At 44.6% G+C, this 23,932-nt stretch overlaps 1 protein-coding gene across 1 annotated transcript in view; it reads right to left on the bottom strand.

The window, feature by feature from the left end:
• LOC110526874 (CD82 antigen) overlaps positions 1-23,932 on the bottom strand; it is a 62,997-nt gene that overhangs the window by 25,081 nt on the left and 13,984 nt on the right. The window contains exons 2-3 of the mRNA XM_036963846.2: positions 12,836-12,908; positions 11,031-11,103 (exon numbers count right to left, since the gene is read on the bottom strand). Of these exons, the coding sequence (XP_036819741.1) occupies positions 11,031-11,103; positions 12,836-12,898 (136 nt within the window). The 5' untranslated portion in view covers positions 12,899-12,908. The remainder of the gene's footprint in view (positions 1-11,030; positions 11,104-12,835; positions 12,909-23,932) is intronic.

Raw genomic sequence — 23,932 nt, 5'->3', positions numbered from 1 at the left:
TTCGCCCCGTGGCCTAGCATCCTGTTCGCCCCGTGGTCTAGCATCCTGTTCGCCCCGTGGCCTAGCATCCTGTTCGCCCCGTGGCCTAGCATCCTGTTCGCCCCGTGGCCTAGCATCCTGTTCGCCCCGTGGCCTAGCATCCTGTTCGCCCCGTGGCCTAGCATCCTGTTCGCCCCGTGGCCTAGCATCCTGTTCGCCTAGCATCCTGTTCGCCCCGTGGCCTAGCATCCTGTTCGCCCCGTGGCCTAGCATCCTGTTCGCCCCGTGGCCTGTTCGCCCCGTGGCCTAGCATCCTGTTCGCCCCGTGGCCTAGCATCCTGTTCGCCCCGTGGCCTGTTCGCCCCGTGGCCTAGCATCCTGTTCGCCCCGTGGCCTGTTCGCCCCGTGGCCTAGCATCCTGTTCGCCCCGTGGCCTGTTCGCCCCGTGGCCTAGCATTCTGTTCACCCCGTCCCCCGGACACGTGTTTGTTTTCTAAAATCCTGTCACTGAAATTAATCCTTCTAGTCAATACTACACATTGAATTTAACTTCACACTGTATAATAGGATGCTGCATAGATTGGTTGATTGGCTCATATTTGCAAAGGCCGAGCTGTGATTGGTCTGGAGTAATGGCAGGAAGGAATATGCAAGCATAATGGTCTGTATGTCATTGTGTCAGTCAGGGGACAACACTGCATGAAACCTGCTTCACTGTTCAGTTAACACACACACACACACACACACACAACCTCCCAACTTTAAAATGTTAGGCACCAAACAAAATGTAAGGAGCAGCAGAAAGAGAGAGTTGTTTTATAGTTTAGTCTCACATTAGGCCTATATGAATCCTATATAGTTTAGTCTCCCATTAGGCCTATATTAATCCTATATAGTTTAGACTGCCATTAGGCCTATACGAATCCTATAGAGTTTAGTCTGCCATTAGGCCTATATGAATCCTACCTTGGAATCACATCTCACGAGTAGCAAACCCTTTTCCTTTCTTCCTGGACCAATCAGATGTGCCTAAACCTAGTGTGAAGTTACCAGGTTGTTAGCTAGCTAGGTAACATGACGTTGTTTGTTATCAAACCAATAATTAGCAACCTGGGATTAGTTTAAAACAGCCCGCGACGTGGTTGTGAAATTTTATCAAATGTGCACGAATCCCAGTAGAAAGAAATAAAAGATAACTTCTGGTAATATGGGTCATATAGAAAAAAAAAGAGTAGAGGGCCTAGAGAGCTCCCCTGCGGTACACCAAACTTTACATGTTTGACATTAGAGAAGCTTCCACTAAAAGAAACCCCCTGAGTTCTATTAGATAGATAAGCTCTGAATCCACGATATGGCAGAGGTTGAAAAGTCATAACACATATGTTTATCAACAACATGTTATGGTCAATAATATCAAAAGCTGCCCTGAAATCTAACAATGCAGCTCCCACAATCTAACTAATTATCCATTTCGTTCAATCAATCATCAGTCATGTGTGTCAGTGCAGTACATGTTGAGTGCCCTTCTCTATAAACATGCTGAAAGTCTGTTGTTCATTTGTTTACAGAGAAATAGCATTGTACTTGATCAAACACCATTTTTTCCCCAACAGTTTGCTAAGAGCTGGCAGCAAGCTGATAGGTCTGCTGTTAGAACCAGTAAAGGCGGCTTTACCACTCTTGGGTAGCGGAATGACTTTGGCTTCCCTCCAGGCCTGAGGACAAAGACTTTCCTCTTAGGCTCAGATTAAAAATATGACAGATAGGAGTGGCTATAGAGTCAGCTACCATCCTCAGTAGCTTTCCATCTAAGTTGTCGATGCCAGGAGGTTTGTCATTATTGGTTCGTTAACAACAATTGTTCCACCTCTGCCACACTAACTTGACAGAATTCCAACTTGAAATGTTTTTCTTTCATTATTAGTTTTTTTATGCATGAATACAATTGTTCACTGTTCGTTGTTGGCATTCCCTGCCTAAGTTTCCTGTTGGCATTCCCTGCCTAAGTTTCCTGTTGCCATTTCCTGCCTAACCCTAACCCACTTTGCCAATGAAGTAATCAATAAAATAAATTGGCAACATCAAATGGTTTTGTGATGAATAAAGCCATCTGATTGGATGAAAGATGAGGTTGAATTCTACCCATAATTCCATTTAAAGTACTCCCATTATTCTTTATATCATTGATCTTGGCTTCATAATAAAGTTTCTTCTTCTTTTAGTTGAGTTTGTCACAATTTCTCAATTTGACAGTGAACTTGTAAAGTCAACTCAGACTGGTCTGTGCTCCTGGTTATAACAGATGAAATTATACATTGTATCAACATAAAGTCAACTCAGACTGGTCTGTGCTCCTGGTTATAACAGATGATACATTGTATCAACATAAAGTCAACTCAGACTGGTCTGTGCTCCTGGTTATAACAGATGATACATTGTATCAACATAAAGTCAACTCAGACTGGTCTGTGCTCCTGGTTATAACAGATGAAATGATACATGGTATCAACATAAAGTCAACTCAGACTGGTCTGTGCTCCTGGTTATAACAGATGAAATGATACATGGTATCAACATAAAGTCAACTCAGACTGGTCTGTGCTCTTGGTTATAACAGATGATACATTGTATCAACATAAAGTCAACTCAGACTGGTCTGTGCTCCTGGTTATAACAGATGAAACATTGTATCAACATAAAGTCAACTCAGACTGGTCTGTGCTCCTGGTTATAACAGATGATACATTGTATCAACATAAAGTCAACTCAGACTGGTCTGTGCTCCTGGTTATAACAGATGAAATGATACATTGTATCAACATAAAGTCAACTCAGACTGGTCTGTGCTCCTGGTTATAACAGATGATACATTGTATCAACATAAAGTCAACTCAGACTGGTCTGTGCTCCTGGTTATAACAGATGAAATGATACATTGTATCAACATAAAGTCAACTCAGACTGGTCTGTGCTCCTGGTTATAACAGATGATACATTGTATCAACATAAAGTCAACTCAGACTGGTCTGTGCTCCTGGTTATAACAGATGAAATGATACATTGTATCAACATAAAGTCAACTCAGACTGGTCTGTGCTCCTGGTTATAACAGATGATACATTGTATCAACATGAAGTCAACTCAGACTGGTCTGTGCTCTTGGTTATAACAGATGAAATGATACATTGTATCAACATAAAGTCAACTCAGACTGGTCTGTGCTCTTGGTTATAACAGATGATACATTGTATCAACATAAAGTCAACTCAGACTGGTCTGTGCTCCTGGTTATAACAGATGAAATGATACATTGTATCAACATAAAGTCAACTCAGACTGGTCTGTGCTCTTGGTTATTACAGATGATACATTGTATCAACATAAAGTCAACTCAGACTGGTCTGTGCTCCTGGTTATTACAGATGATACATTGTATCAACATAAAGTCAACTCAGACTGGTCTGTGCTCCTGGTTATAACAGATGATACATTGTATCAACATAAAGTCAACTCAGACTGGTCTGTGCTCCTGGTTATAACAGATGAAATGATACATTGTATCAACATAAAGTCAACTCAGACTGGTCTGTGCTCCTGGTTATAACAGATGATACATTGTATCAACATAAAGTCAACTCAGACTGGTCTGTGCTCTTGGTTATAACAGGTGAAATGATACATTGTATCAACATAAAGTCAACTCAGACTGGTCTGTGCTCTTGGTTATAACAGATGATACATTGTATCAACATAAAGTCAACTCAGACTGGTCTGTGCTCTTGGTTATAACAGATGATACATTGTATCAACATAAAGTCAACTCAGACTGGTCTGTGCTCTTGGTTATAACAGATGATACATTGTATCAACATAAAGTCAACTCAGACTGGTCTGTGCTCCTGGTTATAACAGATGAAATGATACATTGTATCAACATAAAGTCAACTCAGACTGGTCTGTGCTCTTGGTTATTACAGATGATACATTGTATCAACATAAAGTCAACTCAGACTGGTCTGTGCTCCTGGTTATAACAGATGATACATTGTATCAACATAAAGTCAACTCAGACTGGTCTGTGCTCCTGGTTATAACAGATGAAATGATACATTGTATCAACATAAAGTCAACTCAGACTGGTCTGTGCTCCTGGTTATAACAGATGATACATTGTATCAACATAAAGTCAACTCAGACTGGTCTGTGCTCTTGGTTATAACAGGTGAAATGATACATTGTATCAACATAAAGTCAACTCAGACTGGTCTGTGCTCCTGGTTATAACAGATGATACATTGTATCAACATAAAGTCAACTCAGACTGGTCTGTGCTCTTGGTTATAACAGATGATACATTGTATCAACATAAAGTCAACTCAGACTGGTCTGTGCTCTTGGTTATAACAGATGATACATTGTATCAACATAAAGTCAACTCAGACTGGTCTGTGCTCTTGGTTATAACAGATGAAATGATACATTGTATCAACATAAAGTCAACTCAGACTGGTCTGTGCTCCTGGTTATAACAGATGATACATTGTATCAACAATGGAGCAGTGCAGGCAAAGTAAACAATGTAACAGAAGTAACAGAAGACTCATCAGGGTCTGCATCCCCGCTCGCCATCACGGCTGCATTAGAATATAAAACAGAGAGGAATAGATGGGCATCAACTATTACTATCATTATCATTCCTCTGGTGAAATGACTGCCACATACCTGTCATTCCTCTGGTGAAATGACTGCCACATTACTGTCATTCCTCTGGTGAAATGACTGCCACATTACTGTCGTTCCTCTGGTGAAATGACTGCCACATTACTGTCGTTCCTCTGGTGAATTGACTGCCACATTACTGTCATTCCTCTGGTGAAATGACTGCCACATTACTGTCATTCCTCTGGTGAAATGACTGCCACATTACTATAATTCCTCTGGTGAAATGACTGCCACATTACTCTCATTCCTCTGGTGAAATGACTGCCACATTACTATCATTATCATTCCTTTGGTGAAATGACTGCCACATTTCTATCATTCCTCTGGTGAAATGACTGCCACATTACTGTCTTTCTATCTTTCCTCTGGTGAAATGACTGCCACAATACTGTAATTCCTCTGGTGAAATGACTGCCACATTTCTATCATTCCTCTGGTGAAATGACTGCCACATTACTATAATTCCTCTGGTGAAATGACTGCCACATTACTATAATTCCTCTGGTGAAATGACTGCCACATTACTGCCATTCCTCTGGTGAAATGGCTGCCACATTTCTATCATTATCATTCCTTTGGTGAAATGACTGCCACATTACTGTCATTCCTCTGGTGAATTGACTGCCACATTACTGTCTTTATCATTCCTCTGGTGAAATGACTGCCACATTACTGTCATTCCTCTGGTGAAATGACTGCTACATTACTGTCATTCCTCTGGTGAAATGACTGCCACATTACTCTCATTCCTCTGGTGAAATGACTGCCACATTACTCTCATTCCTCTGGAAAAATGACTGCCACATTACTCTCATTCCTCTGGAGAAATGACTGCCACATTACTCTCATTCCTCTGGTGAAATGACTGCCACATTACTCTCATTCCTCTGGTGAAATGACTGCCACATTACTCTCATTCCTCTGGTGAAATGACTGCCACATTACTGTCATTCCTCTGGTGAAATGACTGCCACATTACTGTCATTCCTCTGGTGAAATGACTGCCACATTACTGTCATTCCTCTGGTGAAATGACTGCCACATTACTGTCATTCCTCTGGTGAAATGACTGCCACATTACTGTCATTCCTCTGGTGAAATGACTGCCACATTACTGTCGTTCCTCTGGTGAAATGACTGCCACATTACTGTCGTTCCTCTGGTGAATTGACTGCCACATTACTGTCATTCCTCTGGTGAAATGACTGCCACATTACTGTCATTCCTCTGGTGAAATGACTGCCACATTACTATAATTCCTCTGGTGAAATGACTGCCACATTACTCTCATTCCTCTGGTGAAATGACTGCCACATTACTATCATTATCATTCCTTTGGTGAAATGACTGCCACATTTCTATCATTCCTCTGGTGAAATGACTGCCACATTACTGTCTTTCTATCTTTCCTCTGGTGAAATGACTGCCACAATACTGTAATTCCTCTGGTGAAATGACTGCCACATTTCTATCATTCCTCTGGTGAAATGACTGCCACATTACTATAATTCCTCTGGTGAAATGACTGCCACATTACTATAATTCCTCTGGTGAAATGACTGCCACATTACTGCCATTCCTCTGGTGAAATGGCTGCCACATTTCTATCATTATCATTCCTTTGGTGAAATGACTGCCACATTACTGTCATTCCTCTGGTGAATTGACTGCCACATTACTGTCTTTATCATTCCTCTGGTGAAATGACTGCCACATTACTGTCATTCCTCTGGTGAAATGACTGCCACATTACTGTCATTCCTCTGGTGAAATGACTGCCACATTACTGTCATTCCTCTGGTGAAATGACTGCTACATTACTGTCATTCCTCTGGTGAAATGACTGCCACATTACTCTCATTCCTCTGGTGAAATGACTGCCACATTACTCTCATTCCTCTGGAAAAATGACTGCCACATTACTCTCATTCCTCTGGAGAAATGACTGCCACATTACTCTCATTCCTCTGGTGAAATGACTGCCACATTACTCTCATTCCTCTGGTGAAATGACTGCCACATTACGATCATTCCTCTGGTGAAATGGCTGCCACATTACTGTCATTCCTCTGGTGAAATGACTGCCACACTACTGTCATTCCTCTGGTGAAATGACTGCCACATTACGATCATTCCTCTGGTGAAATGACTGCCAGATTACTGTCATTCCTCTGGTGAAATGGCTGCCACATTACGATCATTCCTCTGGTGAAATGACTGCCACATTACGATCATTCCTCTGGTGAAATGACTGCCACATTACGATCATTCCTCTGGTGAAATGACTGCCACATTACGATCATTCCTCTGGTGAATTGACTGCCACATTACTGTCATTCCTCTGGTGAAATGACTGCCACATTACTGTCATTCCTCTGGTGAAATGACTGCCACATTACTATAATTCCTCTGGTGAAATGACTGCCACATTACTCTCATTCCTCTGGTGAAATGACTGCCACATTACTATCATTATCATTCCTTTGGTGAAATGACTGCCACATTTCTATCATTCCTCTGGTGAAATGACTGCCACATTACTGTCTTTCTATCTTTCCTCTGGTGAAATGACTGCCACAATACTGTAATTCCTCTGGTGAAATGACTGCCACATTTCTATCATTCCTCTGGTGAAATGACTGCCACATTACTATAATTCCTCTGGTGAAATGACTGCCACATTACTATAATTCCTCTGGTGAAATGACTGCCACATTACTGCCATTCCTCTGGTGAAATGGCTGCCACATTTCTATCATTATCATTCCTTTGGTGAAATGACTGCCACATTACTGTCATTCCTCTGGTGAAATGACTGCCACATTACTGTCATTCCTCTGGTGAAATGACTGCCACATTACTGTCATTCCTCTGGTGAAATGACTGCCACATTACTGTCATTCCTCTGGTGAAATGACTGCTACATTACTGTCATTCCTCTGGTGAAATGACTGCCACATTACTCTCATTCCTCTGGTGAAATGACTGCCACATTACTCTCATTCCTCTGGTGAAATGACTGCCACATTACTCTCATTCCTCTGGAAAAATGACTGCCACATTACTCTCATTCCTCTGGAGAAATGACTGCCACATTACTCTCATTCCTCTGGTGAAATGACTGCCACATTACTCTCATTCCTCTGGTGAAATGACTGCCACATTACTCTCATTCCTCTGGTGAAATGACTGCCACATTACTCTCATTCCTCTGGTGAAATGACTGCCACATTACTGTCATTCCTCTGGTGAAATGACTGCCACATTACTGTCGTTCCTCTGGTGAAATGACTGCCACATTACTGTCGTTCCTCTGGTGAAATGACTGCCACATTACTGTCGTTCCTCTGGTGAATTGACTGCCACATTACTGTCATTCCTCTGGTGAAATGACTGCCACATTACTGTCATTCCTCTGGTGAAATGACTGCCACATTACTATAATTCCTCTGGTGAAAAGACTGCCACATTACTCTCATTCCTCTGGTGAAATGACTGCCACATTACTATCATTATCATTCCTTTGGTGAAATGACTGCCACATTTCTATCATTCCTCTGGTGAAATGACTGCCACATTACTGTCTTTCTATCTTTCCTCTGGTGAAATGACTGCCACAATACTGTAATTCCTCTGGTGAAATGACTGCCACATTTCTATCATTCCTCTGGTGAAATGACTGCCACATTACTATAATTCCTCTGGTGAAATGACTGCCACATTACTGCCATTCCTCTGGTGAAATGGCTGCCACATTTCTATCATTATCATTCCTTTGGTGAAATGACTGCCACATTACTGTCATTCCTCTGGTGAATTGACTGCCACATTACTGTCTTTATCATTCCTCTGGTGAAATGACTGCCACATTACTGTCATTCCTCTGGTGAAATGACTGCCACATTACTGTCATTCCTCTGGTGAAATGACTGCCACATTACTGTCATTCCTCTGGTGAAATGACTGCTACATTACTGTCATTCCTCTGGTGAAATGACTGCCACATTACTCTCATTCCTCTGGTGAAATGACTGCCACATTACTCTCATTCCTCTGGAGAAATGACTGCCACATTACTCTCATTCCTCTGGTGAAATGACTGCCACATTACTCTCATTCCTCTGGTGAAATGACTGCCACATTACGATCATTCCTCTGGTGAAATGGCTGCCACATTACTGTCATTCCTCTGGTGAAATGACTGCCACACTACTGTCATTCCTCTGGTGAAATGACTGCCACATTACGATCATTCCTCTGGTGAAATGACTGCCAGATTACTGTCATTCCTCTGGTGAAATGGCTGCCACATTACGATCATTCCTCTGGTGAAATGACTGCCACATTACGATCATTCCTCTGGTGAAATGACTGCCACATTACGATCATTCCTCTGGTGAAATGACTGCCACATTACGATCATTCCTCTGGTGAAATGGCTGCCACATTACTCTCATTCCTCTGGTGAAATGACTGCCACATTACTGTCATTCCTCTGGTGAAATGACTGCCACATTACTGTCATTCCTCTGGTGAAATGACTGCCACATTACTGTCATTCCTCTGGTGAAATGACTGCCACATTACGATCATTCCTCTGGTGAAATGACTGCCACATTACTGCCATTCCTCTGGCGAAATGACTGCCACATTACTGTCATTCCTCCGGCGAAATGACTGCCACATTACTGTCTTTCTATCATTCCTCTGGTGAAATGACTGCCACATTACTGTCTTTCCTCTGGTGAAATGACTGCCACATTACTGTCATTCCTCTGGTGAAATGGCTGCCACATTTCTATCATTATCATTCCTTTGGTGAAATGACTGCCACATTACTGTCATTCCTCTGGTGAATTGACTGCCACATTACTGTCTTTATCATTCCTCTGGTGAAATGACTGCCACATTACTGTCATTCCTCTGGTGAAATGACTGCCACATTACTGTCATTCCTCTGGTGAAATGACTGCCACATTACTGTCATTCCTCTGGTGAAATGACTGCTACATTACTGTCATTCCTCTGGTGAAATGACTGCCACATTACTCTCATTCCTCTGGTGAAATGACTGCCACATTACTCTCATTCCTCTGGAAAAATGACTGCCACATTACTCTCATTCCTCTGGAAAAATGACTGCCACATTACTCTCATTCCTCTGGGGAAATGACTGCCACATTACTCTCATTCCTCTGGTGAAATGACTGCCACATTACGATCATTCCTCTGGAAAAATGACTGCCACATTACGATCATTCCTCTGGTGAAATGGCTGCCACATTACGATCATTCCTCTGGTGAAATGACTGCCACACTACTGTCATTCCTCTGGTGAAATGACTGCCACATTACGATCATTCCTCTGGTGAAATGACTGCCAGATTACTGTCATTCCTCTGGTGAAATGGCTGCCACATTACGATCATTCCTCTGGTGAAATGACTGCCACATTACGATCATTCCTCTGGTGAAATGACTGCCACATTACGATCATTCCTCTGGTGAAATGACTGCCACATTACGATCATTCCTCTGGTGAAATGGCTGCCACATTACTCTCATTCCTCTGGTGAAATGACTGCCACATTACTGTCATTCCTCTGGTGAAATGACTGCCACATTACTGTCATTCCTCTGGTGAAATGACTGCCCATTACTGTCATTCCTCTGGTGAAATGACTGCCACATTACTGTCATTCCTCTGGTGAAATGACTGCCACATTACTGTCATTCCTCTGGTGAAATGACTGCCACATTACTGTCATTCCTCTGGTGAAATGACTGCCACATTACTGTCATTCCTCTGGTGAAATGACTGCCACATTACTGTCATTCCTCTGGTGAAATGACTGCCACATTACTGTCATTCCTCTGGTGAAATGACTGCCACATTACTGTCATTCCTCTGGTGAAATGACTGCCACATACCTGTCATTCCTCTGGTGAAATGACTGCCACATTACGATCATTCCTCTGGTGAAATGACTGCCACATTACGATCATTCCTCTGGTGAAATGGCTGCCACATTACTCTCATTCCTCTGGTGAAATGACTGCCACATTACTGTCATTCCTCTGGTGAAATGACTGCCACATTACTGTCATTCCTCTGGTGAAATGACTGCTACATTACTGTCATTCCTCTGGTGAAATGACTGCTACATTACTGTCATTCCTCTGGTGAAATGACTGCCACATTACGATCATTCCTCTGGTGAAATGACTGCCACATTACGATCATTCCTCTGGTGAAATGACTGCCACATTTCTGTCATTCCTCTGGTGAAATGACTGCCACATTAGTATGTGTAGTTTGATAAACTTACGCAGGATGACCATGAAGCTCTCATTGTCCAGAAGGACCCACAGTCCGAACCCCATGATGAGGGCGCCAAACAGCTGCAGAGGGGGAGAGAGAGAGAGGGGGAGAGAGAGAGAGGAGAGAGTGAGAAGGAGAGAGAGGAGCGAGAATTGTTTTTATTTTTTTTATTTCACCTTTATTTAACCAGGTAGGCAAGTTGAGAACAAGTTCTCATTTACAATTGCGACCTGGCCAAGATAAAGCAAAGCAGTTCGACAGATACAACAACACAGAGTTACACATGGAGTAAAACAAACATACAGTCAATAATAAAGTATAAACAAGTCTATATACAATGTGAGCAAATGAGGTGAGAAGGGAGGTAAAAGGCAAAAGGCCATGGTGGCAAAGTAAATACAATATAGCAAGTAAAACACTGGAATGGTAGTTTTGCAATGGAAGAATGTGCAAAGTAGAAATAAAAATAATGGGGTGCAAAGGAGCAAAATACATAAATAAATACTTAAAATAAATAAATACTTAAATACTTAAAATACTTAAATACAGTTGGGAAAGAGGTAGTTGTTTGGGCTAAATTATAGGTGGCTGAGAGAGGAGCGAGAGAGAGAGAGGAAGGAGAGAGAGAGGAAGGAGAGAGAGAGGAGCGAGAATGAGAGAGAGAGAGAGAGGAAGGAGAGAAAGAAGAGCGAGAATGAGAGAGGAGCGAGAGAGAGAGAGAGAGTCAATACAAAAATGTTAAATAAGACAAGCTCAACTCCTTACTAAGTTCTGTAAATGAGTCTTTGGGTGCTGTTGGCCAGGAGTAATGTTCCATAGACAACCATCTACATCAGTCCTGTTCCATTCTAGTTTCTCTACATCAGTCCTGTTCCATTCTAGTTTCTCTACATCAGTCCTGTTCCATTCTAGTTTCTCTACATCAGTCCTGTTCCATTCTAGTTTCTCTACATCAGTCCTGTCAGTAGTGGTGTTTATCTACATGTTAGTAGTGAGATCACACCATACATTCACAGTGTAACTTAAAAGCCTTAAGCTCTGGATCACACTTAATTTACTCTGTTCAGAGATGGAATGATGGATGGTAGAGAGAGAGGGAATGATGGATAGTAGAGAGAGAGGGAATGATGGATGGTAGAGAGAGGGGGGGGGATTGTGGGAGCCTTGGACTGAGCGGATGAGTATCTCCGTGGTAACCAGGCCACAATCACTTAATCTGCTCTCTAATGAAGAAACCAGGGGGAGAGAAAGAGAGGGGTGGAGGGGGAGGGGGGTGAGAGGGAGAGATAGAGGGGGAGAAAGAGGGCATGAGAGAAAGAGCAAGAGAGAGCTAGAGGGAGAGCGAGAGAGGGGGCATGAGAGAGATAGAAAGCAAGAAAGAGAGCGAGAGAGTGAGCAAGAGGGCAAGAGAGAGAGCGAGAGCGAGAGGGCATGAGAGAGAGAGAGAGAGCTAAAGGGAGGGAGAGAGAGAAAGAGAGAGAGCGAGAGCAAGAGGGCATGAGAGAGAGAGAGAGAGAGCTAAAGGGAGAGAGAGAGAGGGAAAGAGAGAGAGCGAGAGTGAATGATGTCAGAGAATGAGAGAGTGAAACAAGAGGACAAAGGATGACAGAGTAGTTGGTGTGTGTTGATGAGTTCACATTCCCTCCCACCGACTCGACCTCAAACCGGTCCAACAGGGCAATAGAGCCGTGGCGGTCATGTCATATCGATCAGACGGTTATTGTCATGCACGGGTTTCATCCACTCAGAGGAGAGGCTGAGGTCCTGCACTGTATAGGCATGTTATCTGTGTCTGGGAAATGAGATACTTACGAAGAAGAGGACATTGAACAGGAACAGGAAGTACTTGATTGCCTTCATGCAGCCTTTCCCCATTGTGATCGCTCTGTGAACAACAGAATACAAAAATATTCAGTCATATTTTATTTGAAGAGTACTTAAGCATTAATATGATAGGATCATGAAGATACAAATCACAGGTCAGGTCAGACATCCCTGTGGTCGACGGAAGAGTTTAACACAACAAAGTACAGAGGGGACATGATCCACATAGTGTGCGTCTGGATTTGCTGGTGTGAGAGGCCTACAGTATAAGTGGTGACAGATGTCTGGAACCCCCTGACCTGCTGGCTAAGCTGCTGAGATGATAGGGACCTGGATCCCTAGGAGACAGATGCCTGACCTGACCTGCTGGCTAAGCTGCTGAGATGATAGGTGCCTGGATCTCTAGGAGACAGATGCCTGGAACCCTCTGACCTGCTGGCTAAGCTGCTGAGATGATAGGGACCTGGATCCCTAGGAGACAGATGCCTGACCTGACCTGCTGGCTAAGCTGCTGGGATGATAGAGACCTGGATCTCTAGGAGACAGATGCCTGGAACCCCCTGACCTGCTGGCTAAGCTGCTGAGATGATAGAGACCTGGATCCCTAGGAGACAGATGCCTGACCTGACCTGCTGGATAAGCTGCTGAGATGAGAGACCTGGATCCCTAGGAGACAGATGCCTGGAACCCCCTGACCTGCTGGCTAAGCTGCTGAGATAATAGGGACCTAGATATATAAGAGACAGATGCCTGACCTGACCTGCTGGCTAAGCTGCTGAGATGATAGAGACCTGGATCTATAGGATTACTGATAGACAACCATCCATTGGTGGGGAAAAAGTACCCAAGTATCATACTTGAGTAAAAGATTCCTTAATAGAAAATGACTCAAGTAATAGTGAAAGTCACCCAGTAAAATACTACTTGAGTAAAAGTCTAAAAAGTATTTGGTTTTAAGTATCAAAATATAAATCATTTCAAATTCCTTTACATTAAGCAAACCAGGCGGTATGATTTTGTAGTTTAAAAACAATGTACAGACAGTCAGGGGTTCCTGACTCCAACATCATTTACAAATAAAGCCGTTGTGTTTAGTGAGTCCACCAGATCAGAGGCAGTAGGGATGTTCTCTGTTTAGTGAGTCCTCCAGATCAGAGGCAGTAGGGATGTTCTCTGTTTAGTGAGTCCTCCAGATCAGAGGCAGTAGGGATGTTCTCTGTTTAGTGAGTCCTCCAGATCAGAGGCAGTAGGGATGTTCTCTGTTTAGTGAGTCCACCAGATCAGAGGCAGTAGGGATGTTCTGTTTAGTGAGTCCTCCAGATCAGAGGCAGTAGGGATGTTCTGTTTAGTGAGTCCTCCAGATCAGAGGCGGTAGGGATGTTCTGTTTAGTGAGTCCGCCAGATCAGAGGCGGTAGGGATGTTCTCTGTTTAGTGAGTCCGCCAGATCAGAGACAGTAGGGATGTTCTCTGTTTAGTGAGTCCGCCAGATCAGAGACAGTAGGGATGTTCTCTGTTTAGTGAGTCCACCAGATCAGAGGCAGTAGGGATGTTCTGTTTAGTGAGTCCTCCAGATCAGAGGCAGTAGGGATGTTCTGTTTAGTGAGTCCACCAGATCAGAGGTGGTAGGGATGTTCTCTGTTTAGTGAGTCCTCCAGATCAGAGACAGTAGGGATGTTCTCTGTTTAGTGAGTCCGCCAGATCAGAGACAGTAGGGATGTTCTCTGTTTAGTGAGTCCTCCAGATCAGAGGCAGTAGGGATGTTCTCTGTTTAGTGAGTCCACCAGATCAGAGGCAGTAGGGATGTTCTCTGTTTAGTGAGTCCTCCAGATCAGAGGCAGTAGGGATGTTCTCTGTTTAGTGAGTCCCCCAGATCAGAGGCAGTAGGGATGTTCTCTGTTTAGTGAGTCCACCAGATCAGAGGCAGTAGGGATGTTCTCTGTTTAGTGAGTCCACCAGATCAGAGGCAGTAGGGATGTTCTCTGTTTAGTGAGTCCACCAGATCAGAGGCAGTAGGGATGTTCTCTGTTTAGTGAGTCCACCAGATCAGAGGCAGTAGGGATGTTCTGTTTAGTGAGTCCTCCAGATCAGAGGCAGTAGGGATGTTCTGTTTAGTGAGTCCTCCAGATCAGAGGCGGTAGGGATGTTCTGTTTAGTGAGTCCACCAGATCAGAGGCGGTAGGGATGTTCTCTGTTTAGTGAGTCCTCCAGATCAGAGACAGTAGGGATGTTCTCTGTTTAGTGAGTCCGCCAGATCAGAGGCAGTAGGGATGTTCTCTGTTTAGTGAGTCCACCAGATCAGAGGCAGTAGGGATGTTCTCTGTTTAGTGAGTCCTCCAGATCAGAGGCAGTAGGGATGTTCTCTGTTTAGTGAGTCCTCCAGATCAGAGGCAGTAGGGATGTTCTCTGTTTAGTGAGTCCCCCAGATCAGAGGCAGTAGGGATGACCAGGGATGTTCTCTGTTTAGTGAGTCCACCAGATCAGAGGCAGTAGGGATGTTCTCTGTTTAGTGAGTCCACCAGATCAGAGGCAGTAGGGATGTTCTCTGTTTAGTGAGTCCTCCAGATCAGAGGCAGTAGGGATGTTCTCTGTTTAGTGAGTCCACCAGATCAGAGGCAGTAGGGGATGTTCTCTGTTTAGTGAGTCCACCAGATCAGAGGCAGTAGGGATGTTCTCTGTTTAGTGAGTCCCCCAGATCAGAGGCTAGTAGGGATGACCAGGGATGTTCTCTGTTTAGTGAGTCCTCCAGATCAGAGGCTAGTAGGGATGACCAGGGATGTTCTCTGTTTAGTGAGTCCTCCAGATCAGAGGCAGTAGGGATGATCAGGGATGTTCTCTGTTTAGTGAGTCCTCCAGATCAGAAGCAGTAGGAACGACCAGGGATGTTCTCTGTTTAGTGAGTCCTCCAGATCAGAGGCTAGTAGGGATGACCAGGGATGTTCTCTGTTTAGTGAGTCCTCCAGATCAGAGGCAGTAGGGATGATCAGGGATGTTCTCTGTTTAGTGAGTCCTCCAGATCAGAGGCTAGTAGGGATGATCAGGGATGTTCTCTGTTTAGTGAGTCCTCCAGATCAGAAGCAGTAGGAACGACCAGGGATGTTCTCTGTTTAGTGAGTCCTCCAGATCAGAGGCTAGTAGGGATGACCAGGGATGTTCTCTGTTTAGTGAGTCCTCCAGATCAGAGACAGTAGGGATGACCAGGGATGTTCTCTGTTTAGTGAGTCCTCCAGATCAGAGACAGTAGGGATGACCAGGGATATTCTCTGTTTAGTGAGTCCTCCAGATCAGAGGCAGTAGGGATGACCAGGGATGTTCTCTGTTTAGTGAGTCCTCCAGATCAGAGACAGTAGGGATGACCAGGGATATTCTCTGTTTAGTGAGTCCACCAGATCAGAGGCAGTAGGGATGACCAGGGATATTCTCTGTTTAGTGAGTCCCCCAGATCAGAGGCAGTAGGGATGACCAGGGATGTTCTCTGTTTAGTGAGTCCCCCAGATCAGAGGCAGTAGCGATGACCAGGGATGTTCTGTTGATAAGTGTGTGAATTGGACCATTCTCCTGTCCAAATGTAACAACTACTTTGGGTGTCACGGAAAACGTTTGGAGTAAAGAAGTACATTATTTTCTTTAGGAATATAGCGAAATAAAAGTTGGCAAAAATATAAATAGTCAAGTACAGACACGCCCAAAACTACTGAAGTACTTTACACCACTGCAACCAGCAACACAACCTGCATCAGACTGTACAACCAGCAACACAACCTGCATCAGACTGTACAACCAGCAACACAACCTCCATCAGACTGTACAACCAGCAACACAACCTGCATCAGACTGTACAACCAGCAACACAACCTGCATCAGACTGTGCAACCAGCAACACAACCTGCATCAGACTGTACAACCAGCAACACAACCTGCATCAGACTGTGCAACCAGCAACACAACCTGCATCAGACTGTACAACCAGGAACACAACCTGCATCAGACTGTGCAACCAGCAACACAACCTGCATCAGACTGTACAACCAGCAAAACACAACCTCCATCAGACTGTACAACCAGCAACACAACCTGCATCAGACTGTACAACCAGCAACACAACCTGCATCAGACTGTACAACCAGCAACACCATCTCCATTAGACTGTACAACCAGCAACACAACCTGCATCAGACTGTACAACCAGCAAAACACAACCAACAACCTGCATCAGACTGTACAACCAGCAACACACAACCCCAACAATCTCCATCAGACTATACAACCAGCAACACAACCTCCATCAGACTGTACAACCAGCAACACACAACCAACAACCTCCATCAGACTGTACAACCAGCAACACAACCAACAACCTCCATCAGACTGTACAACCAGCAACACACAGCAAAGTGAACAGCGAGCACAACAATCAATCTACCACAGCATGAAGCGGCTGGACACTGGTCAAACATCGGACTGAACTAACACTGGTCAAACATCGGACTTAAAACGGTCCCACAGCCAAGAGGCCCGAACGTGAATATATATATTGAAACAAGGCTGTTCCATTATGTTGACTAGTCAACATAAGACCAGTTTACTGCCATGTGAGCGATGTGTTCGAAGAGCCCCTTTAGCCACAAGACAGGCCAGTCGTTACGGTGGTCTGTGAGTCAGACAGTTAAACCAGGCTAAACGGTCTCAACACACTGTTTAAAAACACAGGGACACACACAGTGGAAAACATGACAGGGCTGTAATATAGAAGTGGACACCAACTTGCACACCAAGGATGCATCCTAAATGCCACCCTATCCCCTATATAGCGCACTACTGTTGACCAGGGTCCTATATAGCGCACAACTGTTGACCAGGGTCCTATATAGCGCACTACTGTTGACCAGGGCCCTATATAGCGCACTACTGTTGACCAGGGCCCTATATAGCGCACTACTGTTGACCAGGGCCCTATATAGCGCACTACTGTTGACCAGGGCCCTATATAGCGCACTACTGTTGACCAGGGCCCTATATAGCGCACTACTGTTGACCAGGGCCCTATATAGCGCACTACTGTTGACCAGGGCCCTATATAGTGCACTACTGTTGACCAGGGCCCTATATAGTGCACTACTGTTGACCAGGGCCCTATATAGTGCACTACATTTACACCAGGGCCCTATATAGTGCACTACATTTAGACCAGGGCCCTATATAGTGCACTACAGTTGACCAGGGCCCTGTATAGTGCACTACATTTAGACCAGGGCCCATAAGAGAAAGGGAGGCTATTTGTAAAACCTCCATGAAGAATGAGGGATTCTCCAGACACTGCAACTTCGCCAGCTACAGCGCTGACTCGCCAGCTACAGCGCTGACTCGCCAGCTACAGCGCTGACTCGCCAGCTACAGCGCTGACTCGCCAGCTACAGCGCTGACTCGCCAGCTACAGTGCTGACTCGCCAGCTACAGTGATGACTCAATGTTAAGTTATGGGCATTTCCATGTAAAAGGACCCATGAGCACCAACATGTAAAGTTCATAGGAGCATGTCAAAATTGGGTGACAAATGAAAGTGAACCCACTGGGCGTCAATTCAATGTTTATTCCACATGGGTTCAACTTATGCCGGAGAAATGATGAATGAAATGATGAAATGATGAAATGTAAAGCGGCCTTTTCAAACAGCTCTTACATTAAAAAGGGCGTTATTATACAATTTTTCAAATTCAAAATTTTCAGTGTTATTCCAACCTCTTAAAACACAGGAATATCTTGTTTTTGACTGCACTGGGCCTTTAAAAAAGGTACTAGAAATAAAGTGGATTCAGAAAGTATTGGTACCCTTGATAAACATGAGCAAAAACCACTGCATAAAATAAATGTAAAATACTGAGCTATATTGTATTATTTTATACTAATACTCAAAAAGTTAGGGGTCAAATAGATTCACTTCCCTTGATTTCAATAGCTCACTTTGTGAGGATCAGGGCACAGACTTTTTCTAAAATGTTTTCTGAGATTGGAGAACACATTGGGAGAGATGTTCGACCATTCCTCCATACAGAATCTGTCCAGAACCTTGATCTCCTTCGTCTGAGTTTACGAACTTGTCCTTGTTCAATTCAAACCGCAGGTTTTCAAATGTGTCTCAAGGTCTGGAGACTGAGACAGCCATTGCAAAAATGTTGATTGTGTGGATTCATTTCTATGTGGATTTAAAATGTGTTGCTTGGGGTTATTGTCTTGCTGGGAGATCCACTTGCGGCCAACTGTCATTCTCCTGGCAGAGGAAACCAGGTTTTTTGGCAGAAATGTCCTGGTACTGGGTACAGTTCATGATGCTGTTGACCTTAACAACAGCCTCAGGACCGATGGAAGAAATATATCCCCAAAACATCAAAGATCCACCACTATATTTTTTACAGTAGGTTCGGGGTTTATTCTCATTTCGACAACCAAACCCACCGCTTGGCCAAAGAGCTCTATTTCCATCTCATTGGACTAAAGCACCAGTTCCAAATCCCGTGCCAATAACGTTTAGTAAACTCCAGGCGTTTACATTTGTTGGATGACAAGAAAATAGTGTTCTTATATTTAGTTTTAGCAGAAATTCTTTGCCTTCTTTAAGATGAAGAAATATGACCTAGTATTTTTGTCATTCTGTTACCCAACCTGCACTGTTCTTTAAGATGAAGAAATATGACCTAGTATCTTGGTCATTCTGTTACCCAACCTGCACTGTTCTTTAAGAGTAAATGTGTTTTTGTAAAAAATGTTCAGTGGAAATAGTTAAAAAGTAGTCCTCGTGTAAATGTTGTTCGGTTTGTTCAACGTTGCAATCAAATATATATATATTTTTAAAGCTTATACTTGAAAATTCTGAGTCTAAGCATCAATTTGTTATCGTGGAATTACCCTTCATCAATCACAGGTCTATATAAAAGTTCAAGAGCGAAGACCAAAGACCTAAAACAGTGAGGGTCCGGGCTATTGTCCCCCGACCACAATATTGGACGCAAATTGTTACATTTTCCAAAAATTCTCTATGTTAAAAACGCCACCGTTCACCGCCACCCAGCAGGTGAGCGTGAACTCACCGCGGCCTCCGCTGCTTTTGGTCATTCGTCTTTGCGGCGCGTCTCTTCTCTTAGCGGTGCGTCTCTTCTCTTAGCGGTGCGTCTCTTCTCTTAGCGGTGCGTCTCTTCTCTTAGCGGTGCGTCTCTTCTCTTAGCGGTGCGTCTCTTCTCTTAGCGGTGCGTCTCTTCTCTTAGCGGTGCGTCTCTTCTCTTAGCGGCGCGTCTCTTCTCTTAGCGGCGCGTCTCTTCTCTTAGCGGCGCGTCTCTTCTCTTAGCGGCGCGTCTCTTCTCTTAGCGGCGCGTCTCTTCTCTTAGCGGCGCGTCTCTTCTCTTAGCGGCGCGTCTCTTCTCTTAGCGGCGCGTCTCTTCTCTTAGCGGTGCGTCTCTTCTCTTAGCGGTGCGTCTCTTCTCTTAGCGGCGCGTCTCTTCTCTTAGCGGCGCGTCTCTTCTCTTAGCGGCGCGTCTCTTCTCTTAGCGGTGCGTCTCTTCTCTTAGCGGTGCGTCTCTTCTCTTAGCGGTGCGTCTCTTCTCTTAGCGGTGCGTCTCTTCTCTTAGCGGCGCGTCTCTTCTCTTAGCGGCGCGTCTCTTCTCTTAGCGGGCATATCTCATATCCAGAAAGGCACAGTGACTAAGGTCAAATGAAGTCTCCTAGACTCTAACCTCAAAACTGCTGTTGATGACATTATGGCAGTGATTTATTTATCATCTGTTAAGTTCTGTAACATTATATAGTAGAGAGGCTATATAACACAGTAGAGAGGCTATATAACACAGTAGAGATGCTATATAACACAGTAGAGGGGCTATATAACACAGTAGAGGGGCTATATAACACAGTAGAGGGGCTATATAACACAGTAGAGGGGCTATATAACACAGTAGAGGGGCTATATAACACAGTAGAGGGGCTATATAACACAGTAGAGAGGCTATATAACACAGTAGAGGGGCTATATAACACAGTAGAGGGGCTATATAACACAGTAGAGGGGCTATATAACACAGTAGAGGGGCTATATAACACAGTAGAGAGGCTATATAGTCTACTATCTAATACTAACAAGTGAGTGATTCAGACCATTATATCCGGATGAGATCAGGGCTCCGTCTCCAAGACGAAGTGAAAGCAGAGAGAATAAAGGGTCATCTCTTTTAAAAAATGTTTTGTCTCCAACCTCATTGGTTAATAAAAACACACTTTCAGCGAGTTCAGTAGCATACAGACTGTACACAGCGTATCAAATCGACCTTGTGTGTGTGTGTGTGTGTGTGTGTGTGTGTGTCAGACATCTGTCGTCATTCAAAGAGGCCGTAAACACATTGCTACACACATCTTACAGAAGACCCATCAGTAGTTTAACACACTACCGTAGCCGACCAATCACAGACCAGGTCCCGCATTCAAAGGTTCTCGGAGTTAGGAGTGCTGATCTAGGATCAGTTTCTGTCTTTTAGATCAGAATGATACAGGACAAAACGGACAGGGGGACCTAGTCCAGGATCAGTTTCTGTCTTTTAGATCAGAATGACAGGACAATATGAACAGGGGGACCTAGTCTAGGATCAGTTTCTGTATTTTAGATCAGAATGATACAGGACAATTTGAACAGGGGGACCTAGTCTAGGATCAGTTTCTGTCTTTTAGATCAGAATGATACAGGACAATATGAACAGGGGGACCTAGTCTAGGATCAGTTTCTGTCTTTTAGATCAGAATGAACAGGACAATATGAACAGGGGGACCTAGTCTAGGATCAGTTTCTGTCTTTTAGATCAGAATGAACAGGACAATATGAACAGGGGGACCTAGTCTAGGATCAGTTTCTGTCTTTTAGATCAGAATGAACAGGACAATATGAACAGGGGGGCCTAGTCTAGGATCAGTTTCTGTCTTTTAGATCAGAATGAACAGGACAATATGAACACTGAAGAGGCACAGTCCCTCCTCCTCCTCTCTCCTAACCCCTCCTCCTCTCCTAACCCCTCCTCCTCTCTCCTAACCCCCCCCTCCTCTCTCCTAACCCCCCCCTCCTCTCTCCTAACCCCCCCCTCCTCTCTCCTAACCCCCCCCTCCTCTCTCCTAACCCCTCCTCCTCTCTCCTAACCCCTCCTCCTCTCTCCTAACCCCTCCTCCTCCTCTCCTAACCCCTCCTCCTCCTCTCCTAACCCCTCCTCCTCCTCTCCTAACCCCTCCTCCTCCTCTCCTAACCCCTCCTCCTCCTCTCCTAACCCCTCCTCCTCCTCTCCTAACCCCTCCTCCTCCTCTCTCCTAACCCCTCCTCCTCCTCTCTCCTAACCCCTCCTCCTCCTCCCTCCTAACCCCTCCTCCCTCCTAACCCCTCCTCCTCCTCCCTCCTAACCCCTCCTCCTCCTCCCTCCTAACCCCTCCTCCTCCTCCCTCCTAACCCCTCCTCCTCCTCCCTCCTAACCCCTCCTCCTCCTCCCTCCTAACCTACACTAACCCCTCTTCATCTCTTTTCTTCCACCTCATCATGTTATTTTCCCTTCTCCAAACCGTAAAGTATCCCAGGAGCCTCCAGAGCAGAGGGCTTTAGGATCATATGACAGCCTTTCCAAATGGCACCCTATTCCCTATGTAGTGCACTACTTTTGACCAGGGCCCATAGGGCACTACAGTGTTTAGGGAATAGGGTGCCTTTTGGGACACAGGCCTTTTCTTCTGCTTTCACTTCAGGGTGTCAACAAACAAGTCAGTTCAGTTTCTCTCTCTCTCTCTCTCTCTCTGAACTTGCTCTTTTTTCCCCTACTAGTTGTTCTGCTTCTCCTCCCCTGTTTCTATCTGTACCAGGCACTACTGAGAGAACACATTGGGGTTGGCTGATACAACACTCAGTAAAGTGAGATAAGAGTGTATGAGAGGGAGAGAGAGGGGGGGGAGAGAGGGAGAGGAGGGGGGAGAGAAAGAGAGAGGGAGAAGGGGAGGAGGGGAGAGAGAGTGAAAGAGAGAGAGCGAGAGCGAGAACGAGACAGAGAGCGAGAATGAGAGAGAGAGTGAAAGCACTGGGTCAACAATCAGAGTTTGAAGTCAGAGTGAGAGCTTGCAGGTCACTTTGCTTCCACTTTCTGTCTACATGTGTTTGCATCAGAGGCGGTTGGTGCCGTTTATGACGAGGGAGGATTCAACTCTTTTTTTATGAGCATTACAGCATATTGGATGACTGTCATTCGTACTTCGTACTCCATTCACCCAGTTCAATATAACATTGATAGGGTTTAGGTTACTACATGATACTCTAATTGTCCCTATACCCATCATGAGGTTGCTACAACCAGGCCTAAACCCTATACCCATCATGAGGTTGCTACAACCAGGCCTAAACCCTATACCCATCATGAGGTTGCTACAACCAGGCCTAAACCCTATACCCATCACGAGGTTGCTACAACCAGGCCTAAACCCTATACCCATCATGAGGTTGCTACAACCAGGCCTAAACCCTACACCCATCATGAGGTTGCTACAACCAGGCCTAAACCCTACACCCATCATGAGGTTGCTACAACCAGGCCTAAACCCTACACCCATCATGAGGTTGCTACAACCAGGCCTAAACCCTATACCCATCATGAGGTTGCTACAACCAGGCCTAAACCCTATACCCATCATGAGGTTGCTACAACCAGGCCTAAACCCTACACCCATCACGAGGTTGCTACAACCAGGCCTAAACCCTACACCCATCACGAGGTTGCTACAACCAGGCCTAAACCCTACACCCATCACGAGGTTGCTACAACCAGGCCTAAACCCTACACCCATCACGAGGTTGCTACAACCAGGCCTAAACCCTACTGATATGTATAATCAGGTGCAAGTCCTTACTCATTTTTTATTTAAATTTGCCACTGCTCAACCAACAGCCTGTCGATCCCAACAAATCGACCAGTCGACTAAACAGGGTAAAATGGGCCTAAACTAAAAGGAAAAGTAAGGATATTCTAGACTAGATCTACACTGTTTCTAGACCAGGGATGGGACACTGATGGGGATGGGGGCCACAA

The sequence above is a fragment of the Oncorhynchus mykiss genome, chromosome 26, assembly GCF_057628025.1.
Source record: "Oncorhynchus mykiss isolate SJ-2025 chromosome 26, ASM5762802v1, whole genome shotgun sequence".
Lineage (NCBI taxonomy): Eukaryota > Metazoa > Chordata > Actinopteri > Salmoniformes > Salmonidae > Oncorhynchus > Oncorhynchus mykiss.
The sequence above is the reverse complement of the archived record's forward strand: the minus strand, read 5'-3'. Positions and strand labels throughout refer to the sequence as shown.